Source organism: Poecilia reticulata, chromosome 22 (assembly GCF_904066995.2).
Source record: "Poecilia reticulata chromosome 22, P_reticulata-male-v2, whole genome shotgun sequence".
In the NCBI taxonomy this organism is placed as follows: Eukaryota; Metazoa; Chordata; class Actinopteri; order Cyprinodontiformes; family Poeciliidae; genus Poecilia; species Poecilia reticulata.
In genome coordinates this window covers 22,168,270-22,186,459 of record NC_088851.1, presented here as the reverse complement: position 1 = coordinate 22,186,459, position 18,190 = coordinate 22,168,270, and the positions used below count along the sequence as shown (strand labels likewise).

Below are 18,190 nucleotides of genomic sequence, written 5' to 3'. Positions count from 1 at the left end.
TAAACAAGCTCCACTTTCAGCGTGAGGTTCTAGATTGTTCTGTGATCGATTGGCTGAGGCACCAATGACGTACTGCACAGCGAGCGCTGCGCAGCCAATCAGCGCGCCCTGGGGGCGGGTTCGAGAAGCATCCTCACAGTCAGCGGCGCTGGGTGATGCTAGGGCCGCCTCGGAGTTGGAGAATCCGCTCTGGATCTGGTCTCTTCGGGGATTACTCTGAATGAGTTTGCTATAAACAGCTCGGCTTACATAAGAGCTGCTAATTCACTTTTGTTCAGCCCCGGGAAGCCTGGATTTGTTTGCAGAACTGGAGAACTAGTCACATTTTGTGTTTTGCCCTTGTGTCGGTGCGGGTTTTGCGCAGGAAAACCTTCAGAGGGAAGGTGCGTTTAGGTGCTCATCATGTCAGTGGTTGGCATCGATGTGGGTTTCCAGAACTGCTATATCGCTGTGGCCAGAAGCGGCGGCATTGAAACGGTGGCCAATGATTACAGTGACAGATGCACACCGTGAGTATTAACGCCGAGCAGCATCATGGACGCGGGTTGTTACGCAATATTTAGCCTAATGGACGCTCGCTGCGTGCTGTGATACTCATGAATCAGACGTTCTGGTGTTTCTGAACTCCGGGCCAGGTCGAGGTCCAGGCCTGGAGCTGGTAGTTTACTCTAAGAAGCAGTAATCTGAAGTTAAACCTGCAGCCGGTGTCGCTCTTTAAATGCTTCATTTAATCACTGGTACTGACAGAATACTATCTCTAGCTTTTTAACATGACACAGCGACATTGGGTGTTGCATGACCCTGAAAGGCTTTTCCACATCCTTAAAATTCTCCAGAACCGAGCCCAGAAAGGCAACTGAATCAGCTCACTCTCATCCAGGATGTCAGACATTTCTATAAGTTATTAACATGCTGGCCTCAGCGTGTGCAAACTGCATTTGCAGCAGCTTCTTGCAGGGATGTGCAGCTGCACTTGACTAAATGGAGCAGTGGGGCTTTTTTGTTGTGGCGGCAAGGTGAAACTAGGGAGTGCCTTGTCACTGCCAGCCAGTGGGAACTGGATCCCATCACGCTGCGGGGACATTTATCGTATCGTTGATCATTTATCGTAACAAAATCCTTATCACAGTAAGATTTTCTGATTTATTATCATGATAAATTTCAGTTATTGATGTTAAATGCAAAAATCAAAACCGACAGCATGAGCGGAAATGTTAATTTAGCTATTTTCTTCACTTTTTGTTTAAATATCGGCAAATTCCAAATTATGATTAAATGCATCTACTATGTGCAGTTTAGTCATATAAATCACTTTTGTTTAACCAAGAGTCTTCCTGAAGATTCATATTTAAGATGAGAATGTTTTTCAATGATAATAATTGCATTTGTGGGGCTTAAATGCTGTGCAAAACTATTTATTATCTGTAAAATAAGTAACAAATAGTTTTTTAAAATCACAATCTTTATAGTTATCACAATATTACTATAAAATATTGCAATGCAACTCCTAAGTAAGACAACAGCCGTTACAGTGGCATAATAAAGTATTTTATCCACTACAAATTTCTCCTGTTTCTGTTTTTTTTATATTAAAATGAGTTTGATGAAGTGTGACACACAAAACTAAAGGAATATGTTAGGTTGCACAAACTTTTTCACAGTGCAGTAAAGCTGATGACAGTTCCTGTTCCTTGTTTCAGACAAGATGAGCTGAATTTTGAAGGTGAACTGGTTTATCTCACTGCCCCCGTTTGTGGCTCTTCCTCAGACTCCCCTGATGCAGTTTCCTAATCTCGGCTCTCCTTGTGTAAAATATTCAGCTCATTATTCTCGTTTTATGATATCCCTCCTAATGTACTCCTGTGCTCCGTTGCATTTAGGGCTTGTGTGTCTTTGGCCTCCAAAAACCGGATGATTGGAAATGCAGCCAAGAGTCAGGTAAGATCAGTCATTGCATTTTGTCTTCTACTTGTATTCTTCCTCAAACTTCATTGGCTACTCAGTAAAAAATGCTGGGTTATTTTCATAACCCAATTTCTGGGTTGAAGCTGTTGGGTCATAGGTTGGGTTAGTTTGACCAAATATTGCAGGGGTGTCAAACTCAATTTCACCGAGGGCCACTTCGACATGTTGGCCACCCTGAACGGGCCACATAGGTGGTACAAATCAGGAGTTCCCAGGTTCAGTCCTCCAGGCTGCAACTTTTAGATGCATCCCTGCTAAAACACCCCAGACAAAAGGTTGACTTCCCTCATTAGGAGCAACTCAGTCTTAAAATGAGTCTATGATCCAGGTGTGTTAGAGAAGGAACACATCTAAAGTTGTAGAATGGTGGCTCTGGAAAACTAGACTTTTCAGCCCTAGCATAAATGTATGAAAATACAATGTTAAAAATTAAATTAAACAACACCTCATATTGTTAAATAACGCTTTGGAGCGTCTGGTTAGGAAGCGCATTCAAAACCTTTGGTTGAAATGGCGCGTTAAATTCAAGTCTCCATTACAGACCAGAGAAAACTAACGAGAATGCAACGTTGTGTTAATCAATTTGAGGAGCCGGCAGTTTATCATGAGGAAATAAATGACGAAGCAGAAGTTAATTAGACTGTAACATGCGCAGTGCGCTGCTCAAACACTGCGGACGCGGCTCCGCCGCTGCAAAGAATTAAAAACTGCTGGAAGTAACTCATCCAGCGGATTTAACAAATATAGCCTTCTTGGTGCATGTTACCCAGGAGAGCGGCGTCCTGGAGGAGCGCTGCAGACGTAACATCTGTCCGTTTCCGAGAAGCGAAAACACGCAAAAATAAATAAATAAATAAATCCTGGTAAAAAGGCACACCGGACCGCACACAGGGTAAAACACTCAGAGTTCAGTTGATCTGTTTGGATCAGACAGATCCAACTGACTGATGAGTTAGAACAGATTTTTCTGCAGGGGACCAGGAGGAAGTGCGTTCAGACCCCAGCGGGGGAAGTGATGCTAATTTAAGTGAAGTCGCTTAATTTAATTTATTAAAAGTTATTGGGGCCTCAGTCAGTGGTTTGTGTCACTACGGAGAAAAATGTAGATGCATTTAACTGCTTAATTTGTGATGGGATCTGGATTCACGGTGAATTTTAACTAAACCGCACAAAAAGCGGCTAAATAGCCGATGTTAATATGATTGTAATTTCACGGATAAAAATAATACATGAACGATTTTTTTTATGTTGTCGGTCAAGATGACGGATAACAACAAAAGTCTAGCGCGACCTGCCGCCCTGACACCAACACACACACACCTTCATTCACAGTCTTACTTGTAAATCGATGTTTCTTTTCTTGGACATTTTGATGTTCGCTTGTCGATGTCTCAGTTTTATTCGCTGGTAAAATCAATAAGCAGCTTGAGGTGACTCTGCTGCTCTCTAGTGGCGAGAAGCCGTAATGTTGGCTGGTAACAATCGGAATGCATTATGGGAGATGTAGTTTATAGTCAATTTGTGGTCAAAACCTATTTTAAGTCGATCATGGGCTTGTAGAACGCTGGGGGGTGCGTGTCTCTCGTTTCATTTTTAGCCAGGAAGAACATTGTCTAAACCGTGAGTGAAACAGTTACTGGGACTGACTACTACATATTCCATTGAGGGCCAGTAACTCTAACAGTACATACACCTTTCTGAACAGGTGAGGGCGCACTTTCTCCGTCTCTTGCATCAGACATTAAAGCGACTTGAAAACATTCCTCCCTCCCTGGCACCTCCAGACCCGGACCCCCATGGACACCCATCCGGACCGGGCCGGGGGGGAAAATACATAAATGTTTTTTTTAACCCAACTATAGTGGTATAATAACCCTTGTGTTAGGTTATGAGTTTCAACCCAACTTTGGGTCAATTTATCCAATTTAAACAAGTCAATTTAACCCAACGTTTGGTTAGTTTCCATGATCCAATGTGCTGGGTCAAACCATCAACCCAACCCAGTTGGGTTAAAACAGGGATGTCAAAGTCAAATACACAGAGGGCCAAAAAAACAAATTTGCTACAAGCCGAGGGCCGGACTGGTTTAATGTTTATTAAAACATATTGAAATGATTGCACATAGCCTATTGAACCAAGACCTAACACAGTGTATATTATTTAACGATTAAATGAATAAAGCAATATTTTGTTATGGCTCTGTCAGTAACTTCAAGGGAAAACATTTTTCAAGAGGCAAACAGCAACAAATTTAATTGTTTTTAAAAACAAAATATGTTTCTTAATATCAAGATAAATGCATAAATCAAAGTGCATGCATTATAAACTGAAAATGCATTACTGTGCTGCTCTATGATCCTACCGATCACTGCTTTCAAATAGTAAAGTAAAAAAATAAATCAAATCAGTTGTATTCTTTCTCATGGCTCTTATCTGCAATTTTACCTGAATCCATTCAACTGAAAAATAAATAAAATAAAATAAAATACAAAAATATATGGCACACAGACAAAACAATACTTCATTCAAAGAAAAATCACGTCTTGTAGAAACAAATGTAAAAATTTAACTGAAACTTATAAACTGAAAATACGTTACTGCTCTGTGATGCTCACTTGTCTGAGGCTGAGCCTGATACTTGGAGGTGTCTCATCTTTTGTACAAGTTCATCAATGTTCGGGGTGTGTCTCTGAATAATGAATAATGAAGCCGTTTGGGTGCGCTGTAGTCACTTCGCGGGCTACCGTTGCATTATGGGAAATGTAGTGTTTGCGGGCAAAACACGAGCGGGCGGCTCTGGCTTGCGGGCCGGTTCTCATAGTAATTAAATATCATTCAGGGGGCCATAGATAATTGATTTGCGGGCCTGATGTGGCCCGCGGGCCTTGACTTTGACATATGTGGGTTAAAACAACCCAGCGTTGGGTCGGTCCATATATGACCCAGCGTTGGGTTACGAATTGGGTTATTTTTAACCCAGCAATTTTTACTGTGTACATTCCTCAAATGGTGCAGTAAAAAACTCCTATTAGCATTGTTTTATAAATCAGCTAACTCAAAAATAGTAATCAGATTTACCCTTCACTGTATTTATAAGTCAAGCAGAAAGCGCTGAGCTTTTCACCAGTTGATGTTAGAAGTATTCTTTAGCTGCAGATGTACTCTTTGCTACAAATGATCAAGTGTACACTATGGTGTTGCATTTTAGGCAATAAAATGTTGATTTTCTTACTGAATTGTTTATTTGCATTTTTTAATGTATTTCTAATATTGTACAATGTAGACTTAAATGACAAATCTGCAGAATGTGCTAATTTTGTTCTGATTAATCAATTAATCGTCAGAAAAATCCAAAGATTAATTGATAACTAACATAATCGTTGCAGCCCTACAATGAAAATAATTTTTGATGCAGTTGTGGCTTAATTGATGTTCACAGGGTTCTTTTAGCAAATGTTTCAATCTGTATACTCCAGCTAATGGTTATTTAATTACTAAATTAGTTAACAATTATTTTGATTAATGACGATTAATCTGATTAATCGTTTCAGCCATACTGGCAAAGAAGGGTCCAGCTCATTAGCAAGGTGTACCTAATAAAGTGGTATCTTGTATCTAAAAGCTCAAAATGTTTCTCCTGTTTTTCTACCAGGTCATAACAAACTTTAAAAACACTGTTCATGGCTTCAAAAAGTTTCACGGCAGAGCGTTTGATGATCCGTTCGTCCAATCAGAGAAGAGCAAGCTGCCTTACAGCCTTGACAAGCTAGCCAATGGAAGCACTGGGATTAAGGTGGAGCGCTTTGCGACGACACACCGTGGTCCTTTAGATTACCCGTTCACAGATATTCCCCCTGCTCATCGTTTTGAACCGTCTACAGGTGCGCTACCTGGATGAGGAGAAGGTGTTCACGGTGGAGCAGATCAGCGGGATGCTGCTCACCAAACTGAAGGAGACGTCAGAGAGCGCGCTGAAGAAGCCGGTGGTGGACTGCGTGGTTTCTGTGAGCGATGCAGACTGATGTCAGCGTTAGGCCTGTTGCTGTAACCAATAATCACTTAATCACGTGATGAGTTAATATGAGCTTAATAATTTGCATGATTTATCGTTTTTTTCTCTTTTCTCTTTTTTTCTACCAAAAACTGGATGATAAAAGTCTTCAGTTTGGTGCTTTGGTCTCAACTAGCCCTTTAATTGAAGGACAATTTTTATTTTACAGAGACCTTAAAATTCACTTTATTTGTTGTTTCTATTGTTTTATTTATTTTGAATATTTAAAATGTCTTCCAGCTCCAATGTCAAATTGCATTACCATTATATTACATGAAAATTCTCTCAAAACAACAATTTCATGGTTTATCGCAATAACTTCCGGGATAAATTATCGTTATGGTTATGGTAACAGGCCTAGTCGGCGTAACTCAGAGCTCCAGGGAGATTTACTGAACTCTGGCTTCTGGTTCTTCAGGTCCCGAGTTTTTTCACAGACGCAGAGAGACGGTCAGTTCTCGATGCGACTCAGATTGCAGGGCTGAACTGTTTGCGACTGATCAACGACACCACAGCAGGTCAGAGTTGTTTGGTTTATGCTGAGAAAAAGCTGAAGGAAATGTTAAAGATGACTTATTATTCTTCCTTTAACTGGTTAGGATAAGTCTATGGGCTATACTAAACATGTTCATTAGATTTTTTCCACAAAATCCTTTTTAGATAATGAGATTACAGACTGGTCAGTAATGCTTATTTTGGAGCTGTTTTCGGGCCTCTTGTCCCTTTAAATATCAAATGTGAAAATGGCTACAAACAGATACACAATCATACATCTTTGAAAAGCAGAAGTGGAGCCTCCGGCACAACCAACAATTTAATTATCACAGGTGTTTTTGTTATTGACGCTAGTTTTGTTTTTTGGTAAAATTTAAACAAACAATGATTGTTCATCCACTATAAATAAAATTAAATACACTCTGTATTGCTGGGTTAACTATTAAAAACAGGGTTAGCTGCTATATGTATGACTTGTACATAGTAAATGTAAGATTATGTAGCTGGACAAGGAGTAGGAATTTTGAATATGTGAATAAATATGTACGTTTTGACATTATTTGTTTAATTAAGTATCTCCATTACTCCCCATTATTCTACTACTATAATAGAAATGATTCTAAAATTATGCTTTTACAAACATTATAAAAACACCTTTTATGAATATTATGCTGTAAGTATTTTTTGCACATATTAAAAAAATAAACAAGTGGTTCCTGGATTGTAAGTCAACAGCTAAACATTTGCTGATCAAATGAGCTGGAGCTCAGCTTGGGTTGCTAGGTAACGGGGCTGGGCTCGGCGGGGGTTGCTAGGAAACGGCCTGCGGAATGTGATTCAACATTTGGGAGGTTTGCTAGTTTTCCAAACAAAAACTTCCCATTAATTTATAGTCAAAAAATAGCTGGGTGGGATGTTTAAGTGCTTGGGCTGTTTTTAGAAGCAGTTGAGACCCAAATGGAAATGTAAAAATATGAATTTTGCGTTACAATGATCCCAATAAACACTTTTATTCTGAACAGTGGCGTTGGCTTATGGCATCTACAAACAAGACCTCCCTGTGCCTGAGGAGAAGCCCAGGAATGTGGTGTTTGTGGACATGGGGCATTCGTCGTTCCAGGTCTCCATCACTGCTTTCAACAAGGGGAAACTCAAGGTGAACCTTTCCTTCAGCCTCATGTTTACACATGATTTTCTGATCTGAAGTTGGACTCAGTCGTCTCGATCGTTTGTTAGGTTCTTGCCACAGCGTTCGACTCGTACCTCGGAGGGCGTAACTTCGACGAAGCCTTGGTGGATTATTTCTGCGAGGAGTTTAAGACAAAGTACAAGCTGAACGTGAAGGACAACCCGAGGGCTTTGCTGCGGCTGCATCAGGAATGCGAGAAGCTGAAGAAACTCATGAGCGCCAACTCCTCTGACCTTCCTCTCAACATAGAGTGCTTCATGAACGACATCGACGTTTCCAGCAGGATGAACAGGTCAACTCCCTTGATATTTCTTTTAGATCAGAGGTGTCCAAGGCACAGACCGGGGGCCATTTGTGGCCCTTGGAAAGATTTTTTTGTGGCCCCCAATTGCAGTTCAGGAAAGATGAAACTTTATCCCATCCAGCACAGATGGCGGATGCAGATGGAAACGTTTTATTACAATTTAAAATGTTCAGTACGACACAAAGTATTTGTGTTTTTGTAACACGAGGTCTCTGCAGGTTTCACCAACTTAAATTTAAAACATTTTAAGACAATTTTGAATAGCATTTAAGACCTATATCTCTACAGAAATGTACAAACTTCATCCAGGCGGCTGGTGATAAATTTGCATTTACCCATTGTAGACACAAACAGCTAGCAAGTGAATATGAGCAGCTAGATATGTCACATGTATCACCTTTTGAGCAATTTTAGCCATATCTTAATCTATGTCTTTGTGTCTGCAGGACTCACTTTGAAGAACTGTGCGCTCAGTATCTGATGAGAGTGGAGACGCCGCTGAAAACAGCCTTTGAACAATCAAGTACGAACCTTTGAAAGTATTATCTCGATCTGATAACAAGCAAGGATTTTTCTCAGGATTCTCTGTGTGTTTTTAATAGAGTTGAGTCGGGACGACATCTATGCAGTGGAGATAGTCGGAGGAGCTACCAGGATCCCGTCCATCAAAGAGAGAATAACCAAATATTTCAGCAAAGACGTCAGCACCACGCTGAACGCTGACGAAGCCGTAGCCAGAGGCTGCGCGCTTCAGGTGGGAATCCTTTCTGACAGCAGCAGCCGACTCAGGAAATTAACCTCAGTGCTCAACAACCATTGTTTTCTTCTGCTTTTGGATGCAGTGCGCAATTTTATCTCCAGCGTTTAAGGTGCGGGAATTCTCCATTACGGATGTGGTTCCGTTTCCAATCACTCTTCGTTGGAAGTCGCCCACGGAGGACGGACTGGGGTAAATATGTCATGGTAGAAGCAAACCTTCTGCTGTTGTTACTCTGCAGAAGGTGACAATCAACTGGTCTGAGTTAAGTGACTAAAGGTAGAGATGGGTGATAAATCAATAAATTTTGGGTTTTCGGAGATTTAATTTTTTCGTAAAATTGAGATTTTTTCGTCAACGCAGTCCCAGGGCGGCCATCTTGTTTGACAAGCATTTTATTTTGACTTTTATCTACGACAAAATATTAGGGTGAGGCTAATTATTTTTTCATTCCGAGAATAAAGTTGAAAAAATACATCAAAAAAAGTCATAGTGTTACAAGAATAAAGTCATATTAGGAAAACAAAGTTGTAATTTTGTTAGAACTTTTGCACAAAAATAAAAAAATGTACTCATGAGCATCTTGTGAATTTTACAAGTTTTACAGAAAATGCTAAATCTTTTAACACATCAACATCAAATTAATATGAGTATCAGGATTGTGAAGTGATGTCAGGCTTTCTGCTGCTGGTAAAATTAGGTCTTTATTTTACTTTTATCATCACCATATTCTTGTGATTAAACAAAAATTCTTGTTGCCTGACCTTAATTCTCCGTCGTCTAATTCACATTAGAGACTACAGAAATAAAAGCCACTTTTAGAAAATATTTTCTGTCATTTGGAATTTCTTATCTAGAAAAGAAAGCGAGGAAAAAAATTTATTTTTTTATCCGTATCGCCCTAACTGAAGGTTTCTTTCCGTTTCCTGACGTTGGTTTTTCCTCTGCTGCAGAGAATGCGAGGTTTTCGGTAAGAACCACGCTGCTCCGTTTTCCAAGGTGATCACGTTCCACAAGAAGGAGCCCTTTGACCTGGAAGCGTTTTACAGCAATCCTCAGGAGCTCCCCTACTCGGACCACCGGATAGGTACTGGTGCTGATTCTGCTTTTACAGAAAGAAAACCTTATCCAAAAATATACAGATTTACTCTTTTCTATTAGACCTGCATGTTTCAGACTGCGAAATATATTAATATAAAAAAGTAAGGCTGAAACAATAAATCAGATTAATCCGATTAATTGTGATTAATTACGATAAATCTGATTTAGTCCTGATTAATTGTGATTAGTCACAATTAATCAGATTATTTATTAATAATTGATCATTATTAATCACAACCAATTAAGCACAATTAATAATGACTACTACTATTACTCATGATTAATCGTGATTAACTGATTATTAAAGTAATTGTCAACTAATTTAGCTATCGATTAATCGTTACACAGACTCAGAAAAAGCCATTTTCTGAAAGACCAACATATTCAGTGCAGTAGTAAAACTCAAACTGTACAAAAATAAATACATTTTGAATTTAAGACATAATCGTGTTTTTTTCACCCAAAACTCCCCAGGTTAGTTTCAGCTTCACCTGGATCAAATTCACAAAATAAACACTTTAATTGAATTTTAGAAAATAAAATATTTATTTTCTTATGTAAAAAAGGTATTTAATTATTTGCTTACTTGCAATTTATTTCTAATATTGAAAAATCTGCAAAAGTGAAAAAAAAAAATTCGGATTAATCGTCAGTATAACTGATTAATCAATTAATCGTTACCTGCAGCCCTAATCACAGTTACTTCTTAATCTAACAGTGAGGCCCAATAACTTTTTCACATTATGGCTGGTTGGTTTTTTACTCATAATAAATGAAATGCTAATTTGAAAACTGCTTTTTGTATTTATGTTTGATGCTCTGAAACATTTTAAACAGGTAAAAAAAAATTCACGTTCAAAAACCTTCTTTGCTTCTCTCCCATCTGTTATCAGGCTGCTTTTCAGTGCAGAATGTGGTTCCTCAGCCGGACGGAGACAGTTCAAAGGTAAAGGTCAAAGTGCGAGTCAACATCCATGGCATCCTGAGCGTGTCCAGCGCGTCGCTCATTGAGAAGCTGAAAGGGGAAGCGGAGGACATGCAGATTGAGTCTGAGCCGCCGGTGCAGAATGAAGGCCGAGCAGAAGAGCAGGTGAGGTTCTGATCTCCACCATGTTACACGGAAAGCTGCCGGTGCAAAAAGAAAACAAGATTCTCTGTTAAAGGTGTCTGACACCTGAGAAAACGGTGCAGCATGTCATCTTAGATTTAGACAGTAATGTGCAAAATCATCAAAGTTTTTTTTGACCTTGTCTTAATAGTTTCTGACTGTATTTCAGAGTCCTTTCAGAACCCGAACATTTACAGAAAATTTAGCTATTTCTCAATTTGTTAAATGATTAATCGCAATTAGTCGTGATTAATCGATTATTGAAAGATTATTTAGTAATCCATTATTTGAGTATACAGACTCAAAAACAGGCCGTTTGCTGAAAGAAAACCACCCTCAGAGCAGTGATTAAGCCAAAACATTTTAAAAGCTTGCATTTAAGATAAAAAAAAATTCTGTAAATACCTAAAACTCCACAACCGGCAAATTCTGTGAAAAACAAAATAGCTTTAACTACCTAATTAATAATCAGTTAATGCAAAAAATAGTCAATTTACAACTAATCAAGTGTTCACTGAAAGAATACTGTTATTGCATTTTAGGCAATAAATAATTCAGAAAAATTGGTTTATTTTTCATTTAAGTGCAATAAATGCAATAATTAAATGCAATAAATACTGTTATTGCATTTTAGGCAATAAATAATTCTGAAAAATTTATTTTTCATTTAAGTGATTAATTGTAGTTAATCTTTTAAAATTCTTCAAACAGACCAAATAAATTATTGTAGGAAATAAATCTAAACTATTACAACCTGTGATTGCAGAATGATTGAGTCCGACACCAAACAGTAAACTTTAATTAGTCACGTTTTCTGTCCTACTGACTCCACTTGTTCTAATTTCTGCTCTATGAATCTTTGAAAGATAATACAGTTTGTGCCACCAGAAACATAAGAAAACATATAATTTATGTTTACTGTAGCTGGCATGAAATAACTGAATGTGTTTTGGTTTAGAGCAAAATGCAGGTGGAGCAGGAGGGTCAACACCAGGCGGAGGGGCCGAGCGAGGACAGCAGCTCCAGCACTAAGGTCAGTCAGGGGTCATTTGGCAGAAACTGGCTTACATTCAGTGGACCGTTTCCGACTGTGTTTCAAGACTGTCGTGGCATGCTAACAGCTCATTTTCTGGTCATATATTTTACATCAACATGACCTGTTCCTTCTAATCCACATCATTTGATTTTGCCACTCCTCATTAAATCTGTCTTGATGTACGGTTAGAGAGCCGAGCAGAGAGATTAGGGTGTTTGTACGCCCTTAAAAAGACTTAAATTTACGCATCAAAACAAAGGCCTTAAAATGTCTCAGATTTTTATATGAAAAAATTTAAGTTGGCCAAAAATACTTTAATCACAGGTCTTAACTTTTTGTTGAACTTTTTGTGCTATATGGCGTTCTAATTTTGTGACACTGTATTCTCTGTTTAGATTTTTTTTTAAAGTGTCATTTTTTTATCAAGTTGTCTAAATTGTACTGTAATATATTGTATTTAATTTGACTGTACCTTGAGGGACTACACAAGAAAACTAGCCTTTATGCCTGTGACGTGTCCCTTTTGAAATATCAATGTAGTTTTTTTCTCTCACAGCATTTTGAAATTTGATTTGCTTGACATTACGTACAGAGGCTACCACTAACTGGCTGCAAATATACCTCTAGTAAAGTCACCTGAATATTTTTTACAGTAGCTTTTTTACATATGTTACACCCCCAAGGTCTCAGGGTTCAGGGGACGTAACATAAAGACGTGTCCAGAAATTTTTAAAAATAATTTATTACAAAAGAATGGCTTCACAAAACCAAAACACAATCAAATTTAACTCAATTAACACTCAAAAAAAGGACTAAAACTAAAGAACGATAAGTGCTAATTAAATTACAAAAATGTCCAAACAAGTTAGTCTAAAGCAAACTAAAAAAACAAAAGAAAAACACAAAGGGAATGCTAAGAGGAGCTCAAAGCATCCCAAACACAAGCAAGAGTAGAAGCAATCAAGATCAGCCAAAACTGCTCAGCAGAACAAAAATGGGTCGGCAGAACAAAGTTCCTCAAAGCTGGACAAAACAGTCAGTTACAAATCAATCAATCAATAAAATTTTATTTGTATAGCACATTTCAGCAGCAAGGCATTTCAAGGTGCTTTACATAATAAAACAAACACATGTGGGGGACAGTCAAACAAAGCCTCTTCCTACAAGCTGTCCCACTGGAGGAATGGGTTCAGGAGCCTTTTATATGGCGCAGGTGGGCCTCATCAGCGTCTGATTGGCTTGTCATCCTCTGCTGGCCCAATGGGGTCGCTGCGCTCATGCAGCCTCCAGGCAGCCAATCAGGAAGGAGCGCTCCCACCACTGGACCTACATAACAAAAAGAAGAGCCTGCACAGCCTCAAGAGGCCAGGGGCCGTAACAACGTCCATCATGGGTTAAGTGCAAATTTATCGCTGGTTGGCTGGACAGCGTTCTTATGTGCCTTTACGAGGTTAAAGCCATATAGAGCCATATTCAAAATAAGATTAAAAATTCAAAAATACTTCATTACTCCCAGAGGGAAATTAAATATCCAGTGTGTGAGAAGCACAAAGCTGCAAACAGACCCCATAATTTTCAGTTTTTGTGATGCTTGATTGTGTTGCAGCGATTTTCTCCAACCATCCCCTACATTTATAGTGTTTTCTATCTTACATTTCTTTTAAGGTGGCATTAAAAAAAGTCTTAAAAAGACTTAAATTTTACATGCTGAAACCGGCAGATACCCCTGACATGCTGAAGTCGTCTTTTTGCCTCGATGTTAATGAGATCCTGCAGATCTAAAATACATAATTCACACTATCTGTAGTGATTAATTTAATTACATGGAATGATATTTCAGCCACTAGACTTTTTCTTTAAAGAATATGCATCCGTTGTTTTGTCCAAGGAAGGGACAGTTGCAGAAAAGCAGGATGCAGCGGCTGGAGGCAGCAAGCCAAAAGTCAAAGTGAAGAGTATTGATCTTCCTATTGTGGCCAACAACATTCGGCAACTGGACGGAGATGTTCTGACCAACTTTGTGGAGTATGAGGTGAGAAATGAACCGCGGTTAAAAAGCTGAGTCATGTTTTCTGTGCAGAATATGAAGAACACATAAAGGAGAACATATGAAACTGTTTTCTGCCTCAGAGAATTTTAATTGTGTAAAAGAAGAATCTGTATCAATTCACAAAATGTAAAATGATACTAAAGTAAGCAAATAAAGCAGTCTTTAATAAAAAAAACAAGAATTTTGCATGCTTGGTGTGTTAAAAGAAAGACATTTAGTTTTCAAATTTTCTTTGGCTCAGCTGAATGAATTTATTCTCGTCATCAGAACAGCATTTGGGTCACTTTTTAAATTAGATAAAAGCTGATTTAGGTTCAGCAAAACGTCTCTGGATAGACTTTACTTACTATAAAGTTTTTAAAAAGACAAATACTTTGTGTTGGATTTAGCATTTTCCATAGTAGGAAAAATTATGTAAGTAATAGAGCTGAAACGATTAATCACGATTAATTGCAATTAATCATGATTAATCGTGATGAATTGATTATTGAAATAGTGATCAACTAATATGGTTGATTAATTATTAACTGGAGTTTAAGGACTCTTGAAATGATCATTTACTGAAAGAATGACATACTAGTTAAGCAAAACTGTATAAAAAATCTATATATTTTGCATTTAAGTTAAAAAGTCTGTATACATGTTTTACCCAAAACTCCTCAATTTCTTTGAAAAAAATCTTTTAAGCATCTTTTGCTATCCAATTATTAATCAGTCAATGCCAAAAATAATCAACAGATTAGAAGCCAGTTTTTTTTTAATCCGATTAATCAATCATCAAATAATTGCTAGAATAAATGATTATAAAAATGATGGCTAGTTGCAAATAATTTTACCCTGATTACAAATAAAGAATCTCCTTCTGCATCAACCACCTGGGCTAAATTTGTATCATTCATTAATTGCAGAAAATCAGTCAAAGGGCCACAAAAGGCCCCCGAACCGCATGTTGGACACCCCTGACTTGCATCAACTTTTAATTAGATCTCCAAAAATGTTTATTTTCCCAGTTAATGTTTTCTTAGCTCCGAATATTTTCACTTTTGACTTTCTTCCTTCCAGCGTCAGATGATTTGCCAGGACAAACTGGTGAAAGAGCTGAACGACGCGAAAAATGCCGTGGAAGAGTACGTGTACGACCTGCGGGAAAAGCTCTGCGGGATTTATCAGAAGTACATCACAGAGGAGGTAGCTTCAACATTCTCACTTTAACAGCAATTTTTAGATGGAGCAGGCGGACCGACGCAGTTCTCCTCTGATAACAGGACAGTAACCGGCTGACGCTGATGCTGGAGGACATGGAGAACTGGCTGTACGAGGAGGGAGAGGACCAGCCGAAAAACGTCTACGAGGAAAAGCTGGGCGCGCTCAAGGTTTCACTTCATCATCGCACTTTCAGATTGATAAATCAATGTTACATACTAATTTAGTTTTGGGGTTTTGAAGGTGTATTTTTTAAAATCTTGATTTTTTTTTCACCAACGCACTCCTTGGGTTTTTGTAGTTAAGATTAGTGTCACTCAAGGCGGCCATCTTGTTTGACAAACATGTTTTGCAGCTTCTGTTTGTTTGGACTTTTAATTCAGGTCGACTCTAGACTAAGATTTTCTTAAATTATGAGAATAAACTCATAATATTACAAGAATAAAATCATGCAACAATAAACTCAAAATAATATGAGAATCGTGTTACTGTATTAGCAGATTAATTAGTAATTTTGTGAGAACTCCAACGTGAAAAATTAAAATAAGAAATGTCTAATCTACTTGGAATCTGCTGTTTTCATTAATGTAACTTAATTTTCCCAGATGTTTGGTGAGCCCATTCAAGAGCGGCACAGAGAGAGCGAAGAAAGGCCAAGAGCTTTTGAAGAACTGGGGAAGAAACTGCAGCTCTACATGAAGTTTGTAGATTCCTACAAACAGAAGGTAACAGAAGGTTTTTAATTATCCCCTAATGAACCTCAATCCTGTTCCTAACTGTCTGCTTCACTTTCCAAAGGACGAACGATTCTCACATTTAAGTCCAGAGGATGTGAGCGCTGTGGAGAAGTTTGTGACTGAAAGCATGGGCTGGATGAACAACAAAATAAACGCACAGAGCAGAACTGCAATAACTCAAGACCCAGTGGTGAAAGTAGCAGAAATCTTTGCAAAAATCCAGGTATGGATAAATATTTCACAAATCCTCCATTATTGAGATTTACATTAGGATTGAAAAGATTAATCCGATTAATCATGATGAATCAAATATTGAAATAATTGTCAACTAATTTTGTAATCAATTGATCGTTAACTCAAAAAAGGCAATTTTCTGAAAAAGAAAGACATTAAGACAAAAATAAATATTTTTTGATTTTAAGATTAAATTAAAAAAGAAATATTGTAAAAATGTTTTAGCTTCACTGGTTCTAACTGTGAAGAATATCTCTTGTTAATCATCTTTTCCTATTTAATTATTAATCAAACAGGATTAATAATATAAAAGATAGCTGGCAGACTGATGTTATTGATGTTAAGTCAAACAGAAAGTGCTGAACTTTTCATATTTTGATGATAAACATATTTTTCTGCTGCAGATAATCAATTCAAATAATCAGGTATAACTAAATGAATGATATGTTCTTTCATTTTAGGCAATAAAATGTTTATTTTCTTATTTAAAAAGGAATTGAATTATTTATTTAAAAACATTTTTTGCTGCTAATGTTGCACAAAAAATGGCTTAAAAGAAAAATCTGCTAATTAAAAAAAATCTGATTAATCGATTAATCGCTAAAAGTAATCGTTGTATTAACTGATAACCAGCCTTATTTTAGAAATGCCCATTTTACTAACTTCCTGTTTCTATCCAAACCAGGAACTGGACGATGTTTGCGGCTCAGTTGCCAACAGGCCGATGCCGGTAGCGGAGGAGCCGTCCGACATTGGAGATCAGGCGGCTCACAACGGCCCCACAGCCAGGCAGGAACCAGACGGGAAGGGAAACCAGCAACCAAAGCCTGGAGCGAAACACATGGAGCTGGACTGAGGAGCGGACTCTGACAATCATCGTTCTCCATCATGCCCCTCCTAGGAAGTAGAAACATAAAATAAAATCTGGGCGCAACGTCTCAGTCGTCACCAGCGTCCTCGGTGGATTGTTTTCGTGTTTTCTCCCATCGGACTTTAAGCCTTCAAACCGTTTATTCCCACGTGTGACAGTGCTGTGTTTTACTCTCTCACATCTTCCACATGCAAGTAGAAGAGTTCTGTAACTGGTTAAATTCAGATTATGCCAGAAAGATCCATCCAGTATCACCAGTAATCCCAAAGACCAGTAAGAATAATAAGTACTGTCCAAGCAACTGTTAATGCAGAACAATTAGTTCGACTGCGAAAATACAAATCCTGTATATGTATCTGTTTTTATTGGGTTAAAGTGATGCTGATGTCTAGAAACTGTAAATATGATTTTAGTAAATAAAATCAGACTGGATAAATATAAATGTCTTTTTCTTAATGTTGCAAAACCATATTCATTCAGTAAAATCCATGAATAGTTTCATGACTTCTTGTTTTTTTAGTCAAAAAATGCAAAATTAGCAACAATTCTTTAAACCAAAATGAAAAAAATCTATTTTTTCACATTCAAGAGATCTATTGTGCCTCATTTCATGGCAAGTGAGAACTGTCTCCAAACAAAATATCAACATCTTCATTCTCCAATAACAACAACAACAACAACTGTAAAATCAAAAGCATTTTAATAGCTTTGAATGAGAAGTTTAGAAACAAAATCTATTCAAAGGAGCTTAGGATCAGTTAGAACAGCTTGGTTTTAGTTTTTCCACTATTACAGCTTTATGCATTAACTGCTCTTATATAACCAAGCCCTAGTATGTTCAAAGAAAAGAGCAAAGATTACATGAAACACTATGAGACTTTTCATGTAAATGTAATTTTATTGTTTTTTTATATACAATATTTGAAGTGCAGAAATATATTAATTCTTTGAAGTCATTCTAGTTTATTATGATGCAATTGCATATAAAAACTTTAGTAATTTACCGTGTTGTTTCTCTTTATTCACGTTTTATGCATGAATTCGTGAAACAATAACGCCATTCAGCTCAGATTTCAAGCAGGGTTGACG

At 37.8% G+C, this 18,190-nt stretch overlaps 1 protein-coding gene across 1 annotated transcript; it reads left to right on the top strand.

The window, feature by feature from the left end:
• The first annotated feature begins 118 nt into the window (after window positions 1-118).
• Window positions 119-17,543, top strand: hspa4l (heat shock protein 4 like). The gene is made up of 19 exons (XM_008400064.3): window positions 119-509; window positions 1,881-1,938; window positions 5,618-5,758; window positions 5,847-5,969; window positions 6,435-6,534; window positions 7,534-7,667; window positions 7,748-7,992; window positions 8,451-8,527; window positions 8,607-8,758; window positions 8,847-8,953; window positions 9,715-9,848; window positions 10,756-10,952; window positions 11,929-12,003; window positions 13,895-14,038; window positions 15,119-15,244; window positions 15,322-15,429; window positions 15,865-15,984; window positions 16,058-16,219; window positions 16,916-17,543. The coding sequence occupies exons 1-19, from the start codon at window positions 403-405 to the stop codon at window positions 17,084-17,086; spliced, it is 2,481 nt and encodes an 826-aa protein (XP_008398286.1). The 5' UTR covers window positions 119-402; the 3' UTR covers window positions 17,087-17,543.
• Window positions 17,544-18,190: the final 647 nt, after the last annotated feature.

Excerpts from the sequence above, each read along its gene's own strand:
- hspa4l (XM_008400064.3), top strand. The coding sequence starts at position 403 with ATGTCAGTGGTTGGCATCGATGTGGGTTTCCAGAACTGCTATATCGCT. Across the intron at positions 7,993-8,450 it reads GTTTCCAGCAGGATGAACAG|GACTCACTTTGAAGAACTGT; the intron begins GTCAACTCCCTT and ends TTGTGTCTGCAG. Across the intron at positions 10,953-11,928 it reads AAGGCCGAGCAGAAGAGCAG|AGCAAAATGCAGGTGGAGCA; the intron begins GTGAGGTTCTGA and ends GTTTTGGTTTAG.